General features: G+C 50.1%; 1 protein-coding gene across 1 annotated transcript; it reads left to right on the forward strand.

Annotated features, from left to right (window-relative positions):
* The first annotated feature begins 7,022 nt into the window (after nucleotides 1-7,022).
* LOC119113899 (syntaxin-8-like) lies at nucleotides 7,023-11,368 on the forward strand. The gene is made up of 5 exons (XM_037238129.1): nucleotides 7,023-7,257; nucleotides 8,229-8,399; nucleotides 8,802-8,894; nucleotides 9,317-9,421; nucleotides 10,328-11,368. The coding sequence occupies exons 2-5, from the start codon at nucleotides 8,270-8,272 to the stop codon at nucleotides 10,384-10,386; spliced, it is 387 nt and encodes a 128-aa protein (XP_037094024.1). The 5' UTR covers nucleotides 7,023-7,257; nucleotides 8,229-8,269; the 3' UTR covers nucleotides 10,387-11,368.
* Nucleotides 11,369-16,869: the final 5,501 nt, after the last annotated feature.

The following is a 16,869-nucleotide window of genomic DNA, read 5'->3' on the forward strand; positions in this document are numbered from 1 at the left end:
GTTGTCGCAGACTCGGGATGCATTCTGGGGTTACCAACAAGGGAAGAAGTGTAGTGCTTCTACAAAGCGTTGAAAGCGTAATTTGGACTCAAAACTGACATCTCCTTATTACACATTCATGGTGCTACAGCGGCACTACCCAAGTGCTTTTATTACATGTAAATAAAGCTGAGGCTTCGCCGGAGTATAGTTTTTAACTATGCCTCAAACATGGGACGCTCTTTTGAAGATCGGCGGTGTGAGACGGTCCGAATGCACAATGCCGACACTGATTTCGAGTTTGGCGTTGCCTATCCTTTCGTTCCAGTGATGAAAGAGATGACTTTCCTAGCTATGGGCTTCTTGAGCCACTATGTATCGTACCAGGAGTGTTGTGCGAAGATTGTTCGCAAGTTCGCAACGAACTTGCGACAACGATCAAAGAAGAGCCTCCAAGACTAAATGTCGACCCAACTATATCTCCATTCTCCTGTTTTTTTTCCGAGGAAAAGGCCAATACTACTGTCTTATCTATGTGAACAATGTTCCTCGATAATGCATTTAACAAATTACGTGATTATCAATTAGTTTTCACAGATATGTCGTAGGAACAGTCACATCCTTATAACCAAGGTGATCATTTCTGGTAATATATAAAAGCTTCAAGACACTCTTACGCAGCACACGTATACGGAGAACTGACCTGTCAGGTGAAATAGACGGCGGGTGACACGTTCTATCACGGCTGCGGCGGCGGCGGGAACAAGAACGGCAAAGGGTCCGACCCAATGGCAGTACTCTGTTGCCAGCACGACCATCCCGGCAACGCAACAACAGCGGTCACGTGATCGGGTGGCCCAATCAGCGACCTCTGAGGCCTGTTCTGACATATGATCATCGACCATAGATGGGGTAGGTATGACGCAGCGAGACGTGATTATAGTCCTCAATCACTTGACCAATTGATGGATTTACACATGATCATTATTGATCGCACCATCAGGATCCAAGTTAACACGCGCCCGGTTGGCCGATTGAACGCGACGCGCTCGGGTGGGGGTAGGGGCAACTGGACCCCTGGAGTCTCAACAACGAAGAGAGGTAGAAACACCAAATGGGCAAGACAGGAAGGCCGATGTCTGAATTCAGTTAATCCAATTTTTAGGTCACCACGTTGTGAGCTTCGGGTCCATCGGTCACATTATTTAGCCTTCAGAAGTTCACGGCAACCGGAGAACTTCAGATCCTTTTGATCTTCGAACCTAACTAAACGTCAAGGATTATGCTAGATGGTAGGTTCCTAGAAGTTAAGATGAGACTTTTAATGACATCGGTGAGATCAAAAAAATAAAATGCGTGTCAAAAACTACCACATAAAGGACGGTCGCCTGCCAGGAAAAAAAGGTTTGAAAAAATAGGTTCATATGTGACTAAACGTCAAGTGAAATTAGTCGCATCCTAAATGACGTAATCCCAAATGACCTAATCCTAAATGACGCAATCCTAAATGACGTTATCTTAAATCATCTATAAAGTAACCTATCCAGCAAAAAGACAGCTTAGTTTTGACCTCGTTTGGCCCGCGGTGTCCGGACCGTGGCCCGCCCACCGCTACTCAGTCCGAGGCCAGCCAGTGTCCGGTGGAGTGGATGCTCAGCCAGCGTTCCGTGGAGTGGATGTTCAGCCAGTGTCCGGTGGAGTGGATGTTCAGCCAGCGTCCAGTGGAGTGGATGGAATCGGGAGGTACCCTACAGCGCTAGTTGTTCCCAAAGCCACCTGATAACGGAACGTTTGCCTGCCTGCCTGCGGCACCGCGATCCTCGTCCCAGGTGGTGCTGCTTCAGCTGTCCCAAGAGGCGCTGCTCCAGCTGTCCCCAGGGGTTGCTGCCACCGCCCGTGTGCGGAGCGGACTGCGGTGAGCCCCGGGCAAGCTAGGATGACGGCCGGCAAGCTCAACTGCCAGCTCACCTGTGTGGGCCCCACGCTCCGATCCGCTCTGAGGACGCAATCATCGCCGACTGCTCGCACCCCAGACCGTCTTCCACCTGCCTGCCGCTGGCTCACTGTTCCGATCCGTGACGTTTGCTAGAGCTGTCACGGGCGTGTTCACCGTTTGAGTACATCGCGCATGTTGGGCATGGCGGAGGTCGCACTTCCGACAGCGCACGAGTGTTTTTCAGTCGCCAGTTGGCGCTTTTTTAAACCTCTTGAACCTATCCCGCAACCGCGACGGTAAAGTAATGGTGTCTTGCCTCACAATCAGACAGCTCCAGACACCCGGGACGCGCCACGCCTGCGCTGTGCCAATTCAAATGCCAGGAGACCAGGCCTGTACCGCTAGTGTGCTGTCTGAGGTCATAGGAAAGGGAACAAACACAGGAGCTAACGGACTATTTGAATGCAACAGGCTTCTGCATCCATCACAGTATGCCTATAGGCCCTCGCCGCTCAACTGAGGGTGCCATGTTCGCCGCCGTCGTATCTGGTCACCAGTAATGATAGTCTTATCATCGTCAGTGCCGATGATCAACCTTGAATGGCTTTCAACGAGGTCGACCAGAGCATCCTCCTCATCGAGGTGTCTGGATGATATGTAGTTAAGTTGCAAAAATGTTGACCGTACAATGTTGACTGCAGGAACTTCCTCGTAAATATGCTCGATATGATAAGAACCCAGGCTAGCTTAGTTGCCATTGTGTAACATAGAGTATTTCTCAGAACTCAAGATGACGACCACCGCCATTCTCGAATTTTAACCAATGCTTATTCTGATCGATATGACATGGATGGTCGTGTTATCTCTCTTAAATGGGGGTTATCGTGGGTGACGCGTCCATTTCTGGACTTATTTTTGGGCTACTGAGGTCTACAATAAATATTAGACTTAAACACCAAATTAGAGGTCAAATGTCAAACTAATCAATCATATCAAATCATCATATCACACCACACTTTGGCGTGCAGTGTCACGACATCTAAAGCCGAACTTGAGGGCAGTGCTACCAACCAGCACCCGTCACATTCCTCTGATGCTCATTATAGTCATCATCACCTACGTACACCTAGCTCCCCCTTGCACACCAGGCGTGCGCGCCGCGTGTGGGTCCTCCCCGGCTCGCTGGGGAAGGTGCTTCATCTGTCTCACATGTTAGCTCATTAACGTGCATAATTGTTGTGACCTGCCACGAAGAAATGCGGTAGCATTTCCTTCAGGCAGTGCTTACTGAAGGAGGAAGTTGTTCTTGCCCTTCGCGCAGGAGCGTAAGCACCAGCAGTGCATGCTTGAAGAGGTTTTTCACGCTCATCATGCTTCTGGTCGGATGTTCTTTGGCTGTATCCAAGTAGGCCTCTTAGCTTCTAGTACGTCTTGGTTTTTTAGATCACACTGCAAGCAGAACGGCGATTATATGAGGTATCTCTTTTGCGACTCACCCACCAGGCCTATGCATCTGCTGCGCTGCAAGAGGCCTTCAAATCTGAGCGCGTCTCAGCTCCCGACAAAGACTTCCGCTGAAGAGTCACAGATTCAGTCCACCGCCGCCAGGTTCAGTCAGCAGTATAAGGCGGCATGACTGTCGGAAGTCCACAACACAGAAACGCCGGCCGAGTGGACGGGCTTCAATGCTCAGCCAGACCGCCTGGTGGCAAGCTTTTCCCTGATGTAATGCTCTCTCTCTCTCTAACTCGTGATGTTCGGGGCGATGGTCGACTCGCCGCCTGACTGCCAGACGTCTTTCTGTTTGTGTTTGTGTGTCTCGAAAGGACTTTCAATCAGGGCTGGAACTTTGAATCTCTTTGTGGGGCCCTGCCCACCAAAAAGTATTGAGCCGGGCTTCCAGTGTTGGAGTGGGCCCCCGCAACGTTGGGCAGTGCCCCGCAATATATCGAGCTGGGGGCCTCCACAATATGGGAGCCTGGTCCCAATGCTCAGTTCCATCAGTTCTCTGAAATTAAGATGTAGCCTAAAATTTCGCTGTCAAATTTTGAAACATCGGAATAATCTTTAAGTCCAGGTTATTTTGTGTCTCTAGTACAGGACAAATATATTTACTGAACTATTTGGCTCCAAAGGTTGTTGCACTGTGCTGGTGAAATGGGGAGCAAATACCGCGTTTAAGAGACCTGTAAATGTAAGGGACTAGAATATCAAAGAGCTAGAGACAATGCATTTACAGTGTGGGTTGGCCTCTATGTGACTCACTTGTGTTAAAATTTTGAAGTTCACAGGTCATGACCTTGGGGTCAAATAGGTCAAACAATGTCACGCTTCAGGTTGGGATCCAAGTGTTCCCAGACCTCATGCAGCTGCCGTTTACTTAGATGCTTGTTTTAAGCAAAAGACCATTGGTTTTGTTTAAGGTCAGTGACCTGTTTTGTCCATTAACAGATCAAGATGTCCAAAAACAAGTAGATTGGTTTTACGTTACCACTTAAATAAACGTCAGGGATTGCGCTGGGCGGTATGCTGCTAAATACAAAATGTCGATCTGAGTCATTTTAGGTCAGTGAACTAATTTAACCTTTAAGAAGCTCATGGAACATGTCTGTTACGGAACTCGTTAGTTATGAACTCGAAATGAGTACCAGAAGCTGCCTCATACAGTAGGCTTATCATCAAAAAACAAGATGACCCCGGTCCGTCCTTCACACCTGCCATAGGTGAGCAACCTTACGAGGTACAAAAATTTTGTAGCAAAAGATGCGCTATTCAATTGCCTACAGCTCTCCAAAGTTTAGCGCGACTTCACCCAATCGTCCGGAAATGTTTCTGGAAAAAACCTTCGATGATCAAAGTGCCCCTCTCATGAGCGTGTGTTAATGTACACAAGTACCGGAGAAATGCGAACGCAACTTAGGTACGCCGGAGCATCGAAAATTAGGGACGTTCCACGCCCGTAACATGTCCCGCCCTGCATACCCGAAGCTTTCCATCGCGGAATCACACAATGATTGCGTGCGTGGCAAACATAGCTGCACGATATTCAGCCGTTCTCCGCCGTTATACGATATCCGACCCCAAAAGACGTAGTGCGATGGGATCTGTCCGGGATTAAAACGGCACTTCCACAACGTGCGGTGCCCTTGATCTTAAAAAAGACCTGTTTGTGATAGTGATGGGACTTATTATCTTGGACCGTGTTGCACGATACAAACGCGAGGGGAAGCACTGAACTGACGCTTTCCACGCAAAATATGTCCAACCTGTCTTGATTGCGCAAATTTTTCTGTATTGCGCAAAGTGCTATCGTTTGTGCAAATCATGATTTTAATTCTTTGACCACAGCGCGGTGTCACCCTCGCCGCCAAGCAAATATCCACGGCTGATGCGTAACGGATTTTTTTCGGTTCTTTGCTATCTTCTCCAGTCCAGGTTAGTCAAATGCGGTCCAACCCATTTGATATCAATGTCCCCTTTCCTGTACAATCCGTCTAGTCCGACCAAATTGATCTAACTCTATCCGTTCATTTCCGTTGCTAGACTCTATCCCATTCAGTTCAGTTCAGTTCAGTGCCGGCTCCCTCTTGCCTCCTCGTCCCTAGATTCGTTTGCATGGTTTGCCATTCTGATGGTCTGGTATTATATGATCCGTCTATCGGTCATCATGTCTCTCCCGTTACGACCCGCTCCGTGATACACCTGAATCGTCAACTGGAGGTAAATAACTTAATTTCTGATTCTTCTCTGTCCAGTCAGACCTGCCTGAGTCCAGTCCCCTCAATCGCAGCCTGGTCCACTCCGAGCCGATCCAGTAACTGCCGCACCCTTACGATCCCTTCCCAAGGGGTTCCGACTAGACAGAACTAAATAGAAAACAGAAGCTAGGTATGCCTGTGCAGTCCTCTCCTGTCATCTCGATATCGTTCTAGTTTTTGCTGGCTCGTTTTAATCCTATGCCGGATCTTGCAGTCCTTTATATTCATCTAACGCCCGTTAGGTTGTAGCGCGGCCCAATTCAGTCCAATGCAGTCTAATCCCAGTCGGGTACGTTTGTTCCCTGCTCCCAGCCCATTTCTCATTCCGGTTCGGTCTGGTCTTTTGTCAGATGTTTCAATTTTAGTAAGATCCCAGCGCAGTCCAGTTAGGTCCAGTCTGCCGGAGTCAATCCTGGTGTGGTCCGGCCCAGTTTGCTTACGCCCATTTCAACGCATCCCGGTCATATATATCATCTGTTCCGCTCTAGTCCATCCTTTATCTTTTTCATCATGTCCAGCATCCTGCGTTCCCTTCCAGTTCACTCCAAACTGGTGCAGCCCGTTCAGATCAGGTCCGGTTTAGTCTGCTCAGAGCCGTTCCGGCCTTAAATTCTTTGTTTTCTTCCTTTCCGGTCCCATTCGAGCCGAACCAAACTGAAGCGAACCAGCCAGCCCAGTCCCACTTCAGAGAGAGTACGCACCTGGACGTTCATAGTCCATAGCGCCAGACAGGAATTTAACCCCTAAATCCCACGTTGAAGGTTCCATACCGAGATATTTCACTCATTTGGCATTTTGTCATTTTGGCACAAATTGGCGTGTTAGCACAGCTGCTCTTGTGCCAGCCTCCCCTTTTTTCCAGCCGCAGTTCGATCCCGTCTGATATTGCTAGATCGGCCCCGTCCGATTCAGACTTTTCCTTCAGCGTACAATTATGCTTATGAGAGCGCATCTCACCTCACTATACGCGTGTTTGGCGTTTGGCATGCATTTTGCAAATCTGTGACGCCAACCAAAGCTTTCACGGACATCAGGAATAGTCTGAGCAGCACGTGAATGATCATTCGTTGACATGGCTCCATGAATCTATATCTCCGTCAGCAGTTCATTTTTGAAAACGCAGCAGTTGTTTTGAAACCAAGTGAAGTCGTCAACATCACATCGGTTTTTTGGCACTTTTATCATAAGATAATATTTTTATATGATGCCTTTTTGAAAACGCAGCAATTCCTTAACATCCCCGTTACGTCATCAACATCATGTAAATAAGGAAAAAAACACGCTTCCATAACGCTTCCAACACGCATCCATCGCGGCACTTGTATCAACACTGGGGGTGAGGGAACGCAGGTTCGGGACAGATGGTGCTATGTGGGGTGATGACGGTATTTGGGTGGATGTAGGGTAGAAAAACGACGATTGTTCGAAGCAATATCATTTAGCTAGCTTATCGTCCAGTTTTCTGCAGAATAACATGATAGGGACGAGAACCTGTTGCTTTTGATCCTTGAAAGTAGGCGATGACTTATTGGAGAGTGCCCGTATGACCAGGTTCGGCCATCGTGTGTGAACGGTATTTTGGAGGTGAGGTGATATCATCCCAAAAGTGTATCTGTTCTATGATTATGGTGTTTCATGTCTTAAAATGGCAGTTGAACTATTAAATATTGCAGCATCAGATACCAATGTGGATGTTGACTGAAAAGCATCATAAGTAAATACCTGTATCAATTTCACCTGTAGGTTTTTATTTCTATCACTGAATAGTTTGTGTAGATTAAGTAAAAATATAATACTTGAAGTCTTAGGTTGCACATATATTTCTTCCATTCACCTTGAACAAAGTCCATTGAGGCTTTTCTTGGCCGTCAGGATTGTGGCAAAATCATATGAAATGAAAGGCAAATTTCCAAGACCAGTTACCATTTAAGCTGCTCTTTTTTGCTCCTGTAAAGCTTGTTTTTTAAAAAATTAAGAGCAGCAGCAAGGACACAATATGAAAATGTAGCATCATATATGCACAGTATAATCATCTGATGACTTAGTCATTAATGACACCAATGACTTCACCATCCTCATCAAGTATTATATTGTGTGATTATCAACTCCCCAGATCAGAATGACAGGCCAAATAAGGGTAGAAGGCTGCCTTGCCTTGCATTCTCTTAAACACAAAGAATGGTGGAAGGTTTGGCAATGTTGCTCAATGATAGGTACTAATCAAAGGTTCCAAAGATACTGAACAGGCTATTCATAGTGATTTTCAAACCATGCTAAATCCCCGAGGCACAACAGGTGCTTTATGTTAACTCCATTTTAAAAGCCTAATAAAATGAAATATTTGAACTTATACCAAACTGGTGCCCACACCAACTTCATTCCATGCTTACTAACTGCCTCCTCACAGCCATTCAAATTTATGCTCCAGTTTGTGTCAACCCATTCAAGTCATTTCTTTGGGTGGTTCACATCATGCAACTCTCATCACTTTTGCCTTAGCCCCCCATGCTGTGTAATCTGGTCAGCCATGACATCCCATGCCATTTTCATTCTAGGTACCCAGCACATCGGGACATTGAGCAGTTGCCCTGCGGTGATGGCGCGGCCAGGGGCACCAGGTGGCCTGGCTGACCTGGGCACCACAGGCTGGGGTGGTGACGATGTGCCACCGTCTGTGGTGCCACCCACCGGTGACCTCCGGCAGCAGCAGCGCCAGCTCGTCAGGGGTAGGTTGCCAGGATGGGTTGAAGCTTCCAAAACAAAACAAGACAAGAGGATGTAACCACCTTTCTGGAAATGCATGGCCATGTGTGGTGTGCAAGAATAATATGGTGTTCAATGTAAGTTTGTTTAAGTTTAGCTGTCTGACTTTGGTAGACTTGGGGCAGACTGGCCTGTCATAAGGGGGGGGGGGGGGGGAGTTAGGGAGTGGAGATAAATATTGAGTTGGCATATCCCCTCCCCCCACCTCTCCTGAAAGATACAAAGTTCCATCCCTGGGCATAGTTGATGGAGAACCAGGAGATGGAATGGAAGACCAGAGAGGTGCTCTTCAGCTTGGCAATGTTGGGGACTGTGGGGAGGCTGTGAGCACTTCGCGAATCTAATTGCGTCAGTGGCTTCCACAGAGCAGGACGAGGGTCTGGAGGTGCTGGCGTCGGTCATCTCGCGCCAGCGGGACATGGCCGGCGCTATCGGTGCCGAGATCGAGGAGCAAAGCGGTATGTGGTGTCGCCAGCAGAGGACGGCCGGGCCCGACCCGTTCCCTCACCGCCCGACTCCCGCCAGTGTCCCTGCTGGTTGGTCTTTCGAAGCGTGAGGCTGATGGACTGTGTTGTCGATTTGTCGCACTCTAGGCTGACATGGTCTATGGCCTATGGGGGGGTTCAGCGCACATGCAAGGATCCTCGTAATTTCACAGATGGGATGAAATGAAGCATTAACGCCGATGGAATGATTGTTGCGTGCGTGTGGCCGATTCGTACCCGGCTGAGGATTACTTCTTCGCATCCCGACTTACGTGAGCTTGACGGTGTTGTCTTGTATATTTATGCTATCATTCGGAATAGTTATCCTCACATTCGTCGTGAGCCGGCGAGGCCGGGCGGATGCGTGTTGTGGACGAGCGTGCCGCTGTCCGCAGCGCTGATCGATAACATCTCGGACATGGCGGACCGGAGCGCCGGCCGCATGGTGCAGCAGACGCAGCAGGTCCGCATGGTCGACCGCAAGGCCTCCCGCACCTGCTGTAAGTCCCACTGGCTCTGCAGTGTGACACGTAGTGGCGCCCCCGTCCTCAGACGTGCGTGGCTCTCTTGATGACGCAGTATTCGGTGCCATGTCGTGTGCAGGCTGTGTGCAGATGTCTGCGCGGAATGTCGTGGTGTGTTGCGATCCAAACTGCTCACTGTGCATTGCGTCTGAGGAGTGGGGGTCCATCGGTGTCACGTGCTTCGTTATTGGGGGGGGGGGGGTCTGTGGGACCCGCCGCCGGGTCTGCTGACGCGCCGTTACTGCCCGCCCTCAGCTACGTGGACCCTGGTGCGTGTGGGGTGGGGGAGGGGGTCCGTGGAATCCGCTGCCGGGTCTGTTGACGCGCCGTCAGCGCCTGTCGCAGCGACATGGACCCCGTTGTGTGAGCTGAGCCGCTCCGGAAGTGAAACGGTGGCCCCCATGAACGCCGGCTGCAGCGGTCGCCACGTCGCGGCAGCGCCCCCGCCGTGGGACCCGCCGACCTTCTAGGCTGTTTTCCTGGTTTAGGCCGTCAGCTGTGAGCTTGAACCCTGAATGCGAGCGCGATCGGCGCTGTCGTCCATGTGAAGGGAGCACGTGGTGGGCGCGGCGACAGTCGCTGCGAAACGGCACCAAACGGACTCTTGCGCATTGCGCGCAACGGACTCCTGGACGCGTTTTCTGCGCTAACGGACGTCGGGAAAGCGGCGCTGTCGGTGCCGTCTGTGCTTCTCCACAATGTGTCTTGCGCTGGATGCCTCGAGTGATGGAAATGAATGCCAGAACAATTTCACTGTCATTGACCAAGTTTTTGTATGCTGTGATTGGTAGGAAAGGTCTGATGTTTTGTGCAAGTGTAGCTTTGGACTGCCGTACGCCGATGACATCTGATGGGTTGATTGGTGGGCCGTGCCTGTTCCAGGGTACTGGGTGGTGATTTTTGCGCTCTTGGTGGCGATCGTCGTCGTCTTTCTCTGGTGACCCCAGGTCACCTGGAGGTCACCATGCCATCTAAGCTGCATGCTCCGCTGACCCCGGCCAGCCTCGGCATAGAGGTCGCTGCAAGTTCGAAGGCACCGTTCTGCGTCCGAACACAGAGGTCACCGACCCCGTCAGGTGTGACCCGGGGTCGGTGACTATCCGGCGGTCACGCAGCGTCTGACCGCACTGTCTCGCGCTAAGGAAGAGCACGCTGAAAGTAGCGGCTCGGTGACCGGTGACGTACGCGAGGGCCGCGGCCTGGCCCCAGTGGCGGTGATGGGCGTGGACAGCAGGTGGCCTGGGCGGAGGGGCGGCCACCCCTGCTCAGAGTTGGTGGCCTGTGATGGGATGTACAACGCCGCGCTGTGGAAAGTGTCACGAATTCAGCGTGTGTCCATGTGTATGTATTGCCTTGTGTAAGGAGCATAGTACTTCGTTGTGAAGCAAACTTGACCTGACGCAGTGTAAAGCGAACAACCTGAAACAGTGTCGAATGTGGTCGTTTTGACGTCTGTGGTATTTGAAGCTGCTGTGCTTTTGGTATCGGTCCAACGGCTGCAAGCATGGGATGAACAGGCCTCGGGCATCTAGCTGGGGTCTAAAACAATTAATTAGTGGATCCCGCCCGTTTGCATAACCAATATTTAGCGTGACAGGTGAAGCGACGTGGAGGAGGATCGGAGGCAGATACTGATCACGAGTTGTGTGCATACAAGCAAAGCGGAAATGTGCCAGTTTTCCACTCGCACGCAGCCATCGCCGGCGTGACCAGGTTGAAGAGCTGGCCTGAGATCTGCTCACCTCGCTGATCCAAGTCCGCCGTGGAGCCATAGTGATGGAGCAGCAGCCGGTCGCCTTGGGGCGCCCCTCCTCCATGGCGCTCCGCCAGTCCCGCGTTGGTCCTTGCTGACTAATGTGTGTGGCGTGGCCGGACATGTGAGAGCGAGATGGGGCCGGGAGGAACTGCGCGAACCTCGGTGCCAGATGCTGCACACCATGGATCGTTGCAAAAATAAGGGATGCATTTGAAGTCATGCCGTCGTGATGCGTTTGGCGGCGCGTGGCTGCCATTTTTCACCCCCGCACGATTTTTTGCGATGGAATTTTTCACACCCACCCTAGCTCAAAAGCGATTCTAGTTCAGTTTTTACATTGTTACGTCCACGCCAGCTTGAAATGTATGTCTTTGTTTGCTGGAGCATCTCTCACGGACTCATGAGTTCCAGCTTCTGTGAATTGAGTTTTTCACTCCCATGCGGTCTTTTTGCGGTTAAATTTTTCACTCCCACCGTAATTCAAAAGTGGTTCTTGCTCAGTTCTAGCTCACTGAATTTTTCACTTCCGTACGGTCTTTTTGCGATTAAATTGTTCACTCCCACCCTAGTTCGAAAGCGATTCTAGCTCACTGACAATACGAATCCAAGCGCACGTCGTCGGGAGACCAAATTTGTGTGTCTCCTTGCGTGAGGGGCGAGCTGATAAGGCGGTCAGGTCATTCATCTGCTTCGGTCTTGCTCCGAACACTGCAGCACGCACTGCTTTTGGTGGCCGTTAGAGCAGTGATGACTTCCGTCCACCATCGGGAGACAAAGCTTGTGTTGATGTTCCACACGAATGCCACCCGGAGGGGTCGAGGTCGTCAGCTTCAGTCGGCTGATCGCAGCTTCGATCCGTGTACTCTCTTCTCGCGATATATCTGCAGTATCGCGGATGTATTTGACGCACAGAGGTCTGCAAGGCCTAGTTAATGGCGGATCACTTGCACCTGAGCATGAAGTTATGGACGGAGTCTCAAAGGTATCATCATACAAAACAGGCTTTCTTTCGCCATTCCTACATCATTTTCACTGACTGCCTGCTTGTACACTGATTGGGATGTGGCACCATCGAATGCGCACTTGACTTTGGGAACACCACGTTTGGTCTGTGTGCTGGGTCCAGGCTGGTCTATCAGTCGGTTTAACGTTGCCAGGATGTCTGCGCTTCCACCAGACGGCGAAAAGTACGGCCGAAGAGTGCTTGCGGTCACTTAAGCACTGATGTCACTGACAGTCATTGTGGCGGCCGGTGGGCAAACGTCGTGTTTCGCTGACTGCGCTTTGCTGTACGCGGGGAAATATGTTGTCTTGATACGTCATGAGCTGTGTTCCGCACCACTTTGAACCCATGCACAGTCAAGTCACTGACCACACACCTAGCCGAGGCTTTGTCAGGTGGCGCGCATGCGACTGGTGGACGGTGGGCTGATTATCTTTTTTGGTATCTCCGTATCGTTTTTGGCCTGCCGGGCGATGCCATAGTTTCTTGCCGGACGTGGGACGGATCCGCTGTTCCTCCAACACGTGCCCTCCATTTAGCCACATTCACGAGCTTTCGAGGAATGTGGTCCTGTGATAGATGTTCTGAGGTCCGTCGCTTGGTTCTTTCGCTCAGCTCGGTATAGGGCGCTGTCGGGCGCCCGTCCGTCACCAGCTGCGCCGGGGGTGTCCTGATTCCCGTGTTTCAGTGCCACAATGTCACCCGTACTAAACGGCACCCTTTCAGCCAGCATCCTGCTCTAGCAACGCCCATAATTGTTCCCTTTGTCTTGCGAGGCTCGAACAAAATTAGATAAGGCGTGATGCAACTCTTCCTCACATTCGTCCGCCAGCTTAACGCGGCTTGCCGTTTTTCTCTCTCTTTAACAGAAGGCCTCCTTGCACTACTGTGTCAAAGAAGACCACCTCACTAGTACCTCACATGTTGCGCACTCGACAGTCGGAGAAACGACCGTCAGCCTCACTCACTGAGCCGAAAACAATGAGCGACAATGAGCGTATAACTTGACCAAGCACTTAACCCTCCCAGGAGACGTCAACTCTCAGCCTATTTCTTCGGTCAGCCCAGGCGAGCGCTGTATTGCGGCCGGCCAGTCGCAGCGCAGCTCGGTGGACGGACCGGCCGACCGACGGGACGCAGGCCTACTAAAACCTTTATGACTTTTTGGGCCTCTTCTGCCGCCATAATGATTGTTGGAAATTGTTACTGACCCACAAAGTGCTGAGAACACAGTTTAAAGTGGGCAGTGACAGCCATTTTCTCGTATTCTCCATACCTATTAAATGTCGATAAAAGTTCTGGTATCATGCAGGTGTTCCAACGTATAATTTAAAACGTATAATTATAAAAACAACGTATAATTTCCACTTAAGATACCACCTGGAAAACATTCAATCTAATTAATCGATAGGGTGCAATCTAGCGATTCTTTCGAGATCAAGATATTTTGGTCTTTTTATATGTACTGCCCAAGAATGTGCGATAAACATCTTGTCAATTTATGGCAGAACGGAGGCGTGGTATGCCGGTGAACAAGTTTCGGCCTCCTACACATGCGAAGCAAATACTAAGGGGCTCATATGAGTTTCGGAGGAGGGGATTTTACATGATCTGATCAAAACGGCGATGGAAAATAACAGAGGCGGACGGTTTCCAAAATGCCAGGAATTGAGGTTTCGACCACATTTGAACCAGAACTAGCACTGTGTGCACCACTTCTCTGCGGGACGCCGTTCCGATTAAAGCTAAAATTTGGCAGCCAGGCCTTCGAATCGGCCGTTGTTTCAGTCAAACGCATGCTTGATGCAGTCCACCATGGTGCAATACGCACTGCCACTGGGACAGTTAGATCCAGTCCCATCTTCAGCCTCTTGGTTATAGCGAACAAACCGTCACTGTCATTCCGACGCGAAATACTCAGCGCACAGTATGCCTTAAAAATTGCACCTTTTCGGGGCACATCCTACCTTTCGCTGCATCTTTTCCCGACATCCAATCCATCTGTTCGAAATGAGTAATGTTAGCTCGTCACAGCCTATGTGTATGAGGGTCAAGAGGGGTCTGCAAGGGTGTAGCATTAGAAGGAAGAACGTCACTCGTGCGACAGGCCCACCATGCCCGTCCTGAGGCCTCAAAATGCCGATCTGCATTTTTTCGCTCCATGCCCCGGGCAGAGGATCGACGAGTGCTGAGGTGTTTCGCTCTGAGTTTCTTCTACTCTGAGGGTATGCGCACCAAGTGCGATGCGTACTTTTGCACGTACGCGGATGTCTCAAAGTCTGATGCAGGCACTGGCTATGCTGTGACGCGTGACAGCTCGACAAAATGCCTTACATTGCACCCTTTTTGTTCGGTTTTTACCGCTGAACTTTTTGCAGTCAGGGGGCATTAGGCTCTGCGGAGGAGGAACGAGCGGAGCGGTATCCTATTCTGCCTGACTTCTGGAGCAGTATGTATTCTACCCATCAATTACTCGAAAACAGAGTGCTTCTTAGGTGACCAGATTATACGACTTATTCCATCCCTCGAACAGATTGGGAAGTGTGTTGTCTTCGGTGGCGTGCTCGGACACGCCGGCATTACTGGGAACAAGAGGGCAGATGCTGCAGCAAAGGAGGAAGCTGTCGGAACTCACTCTCGCTCTACCCGAGCGCCGTTCTCTAACTTCAGGCAGCTGCTGTCAGCTCGCTTTAAGATAGACTGGCAAAGGGCATGGGATCGGACGGGCACCGACGGCCATGGAAATGTCCGCAAACTGAGGGCTATCAAGGCAAACGCACGCGAGGGGCAGTCCTCTCACCGCGACAGAAGAAAGGAGAAAGTCATCTTGTGCCGCATCCTCATGGTTCACACATGCGGGACGCATGGGTTCCTCTACTCAGCAGGGAGAGCACCAAATGTCTTCGCTGTAATCACGCGCTGTCCGTCGCTCATGTCCTCATGCAACGCCCAACGCTTTGTCACGGAGTGTTGTCGCCACTTTGGTCGTCATGTGCAACGTAGATTGTCCCTGCGTTCACTCACAGGCAATGGCCACGCTGTCAACGTGAGAGCACTTCTTGCATTTCTTAAGGACACTAACTTCAATTTGCCTTTACGGGATCTTCCGACGAGCCACGAACCTGGTTGGAAGCGCTCTAGCGTGCTTGCTTCCCACTTTGCGTGTTGCGACCGTTAAGTTTGCAGCTTGTGCCTTGTGGGCGCCCTTCGGAAACCTACAACAGCGGCATTATATGGTTTAACGCGACAACGTTTTGCATTTTGCATTGCATAGTTCAATTTCTCTAAAAACGAGTGATTTGATCAATTATGGCACGAAAACATCGAATAAGGCGTTTCTTCTTCAGCATCATTTGACCTTGAAGGTCAAAAGTAAAGCCAAATGACGGGGAACTCCATGTTGCCAATAATACCTGCCGATGTCCAATTTGTAAACCTCTAAATTTTCACAAGTGCAAGAATAAGCGTCCATCAAAAAGGCATTACCTCTCAATGCCACTATTCAAGATCCAACTCAGGCTCAAAGGACGGAAAACCCCATGTCACCCAAAAACATCATCGGCCCATTTCAAGCTTGCAAGCACCAAAACATTTGCCGAGGAAAAAATTAGCGTCCGTGAAAAGGTAGGTGGGACCAAGAAAAAGAAGGCAGACTCGAAGAATGCTCGAAAAATGCGAAAACCAACCCCACATTTGAGATTGGTTTGTTCCATACATAACCAGCGGGTTCAAGTTACATTCAACGCTACTTTGTGATGATAGTGCAGGGACCATATGTCTGGCCCCTCGTTAATATGCCAATACATATCTGAAACGCTTCGTTTGCCATCTCCGCCGGCAGCTTCCGAGTAGGTAGACCGAGGCGCCACCTATAAGACAGTCTTATATTAGTTGTTTTTACCGCCAGGTGTGCCCCTATCGCGAATCCACTGAGCACTCGCGTCCAGCGTGCTGCGTCGGAGCAAGGCGCTCTCGGCCAGGCGGGCGCGCTGATCATCGGTGCATCAAACAGCGAGAGTTTAATGATAAGACGTCGGAGCCGGCTGTGCGGGAAAACACGCCTGCGAACTTTCATTACTCAACCTTGATTTACTTTTCACCGGAAATGAAATTGCCGATCCAACCGTGGTTCAAATAAATGACACCGTACTGCGCTGCGGATCGATGTGGGGCTCTACCCCGGTGGAGAGAAAAACAATGCATAGCACACCTTCCCATATTGCAGGTGTCGATGCTTCAGCACATTTCGACCTCGCCGGGCAGAGATGCCGCACAAGCTTGGCCGGTCGTGCGCCATAATTCCTCTGGCTTAACCCACTGCAACATTTGTCCGCTTAACGATGGAATATGAGGATGTGATTAGAAAGAAAGAGAGAGAGAGAGAGAGAGAGAGAGAGAGAGAGAGAGAGAGAGAGAGAGAGAGAGAGAGAGAGGAGAGAGAGAGAGAGAGAGAGAGAGAGAGAGAGAGAGAAGAGGGATATATATATATATATATATATATATATATATATATATATATATATTCATACACTGATAACGTAAGCAGCAAATTGTCTTCTATACAGGTGTTGTTAAAGACCTTGGTCTAGGTGCTTTTTATAAGCTCTTTCTGCGCTTCCTCTCTAGTTTTCTGATAACGCTTGTCTGTTCATTATTGGGACTGAA

This window comes from Pollicipes pollicipes, unplaced genomic scaffold, assembly GCF_011947565.3.
Source record: "Pollicipes pollicipes isolate AB1234 unplaced genomic scaffold, Ppol_2.1 Scaffold_7262;HRSCAF=8765_pilon_pilon_pilon, whole genome shotgun sequence".
NCBI classification, from domain to species: Eukaryota; Metazoa; Arthropoda; class Thecostraca; order Pollicipedomorpha; family Pollicipedidae; genus Pollicipes; species Pollicipes pollicipes.

Excerpts from the sequence above, each read along its gene's own strand:
- LOC119113899 (XM_037238129.1), top strand. The coding sequence starts at position 8,270 with ATGGCGCGGCCAGGGGCACCAGGTGGCCTGGCTGACCTGGGCACCACA. Across the intron at positions 8,400-8,801 it reads GCAGCGCCAGCTCGTCAGGG|AGCAGGACGAGGGTCTGGAG; the intron begins GTAGGTTGCCAG and ends TGGCTTCCACAG. Across the intron at positions 9,422-10,327 it reads CAAGGCCTCCCGCACCTGCT|GGTACTGGGTGGTGATTTTT; the intron begins GTAAGTCCCACT and ends TGCCTGTTCCAG.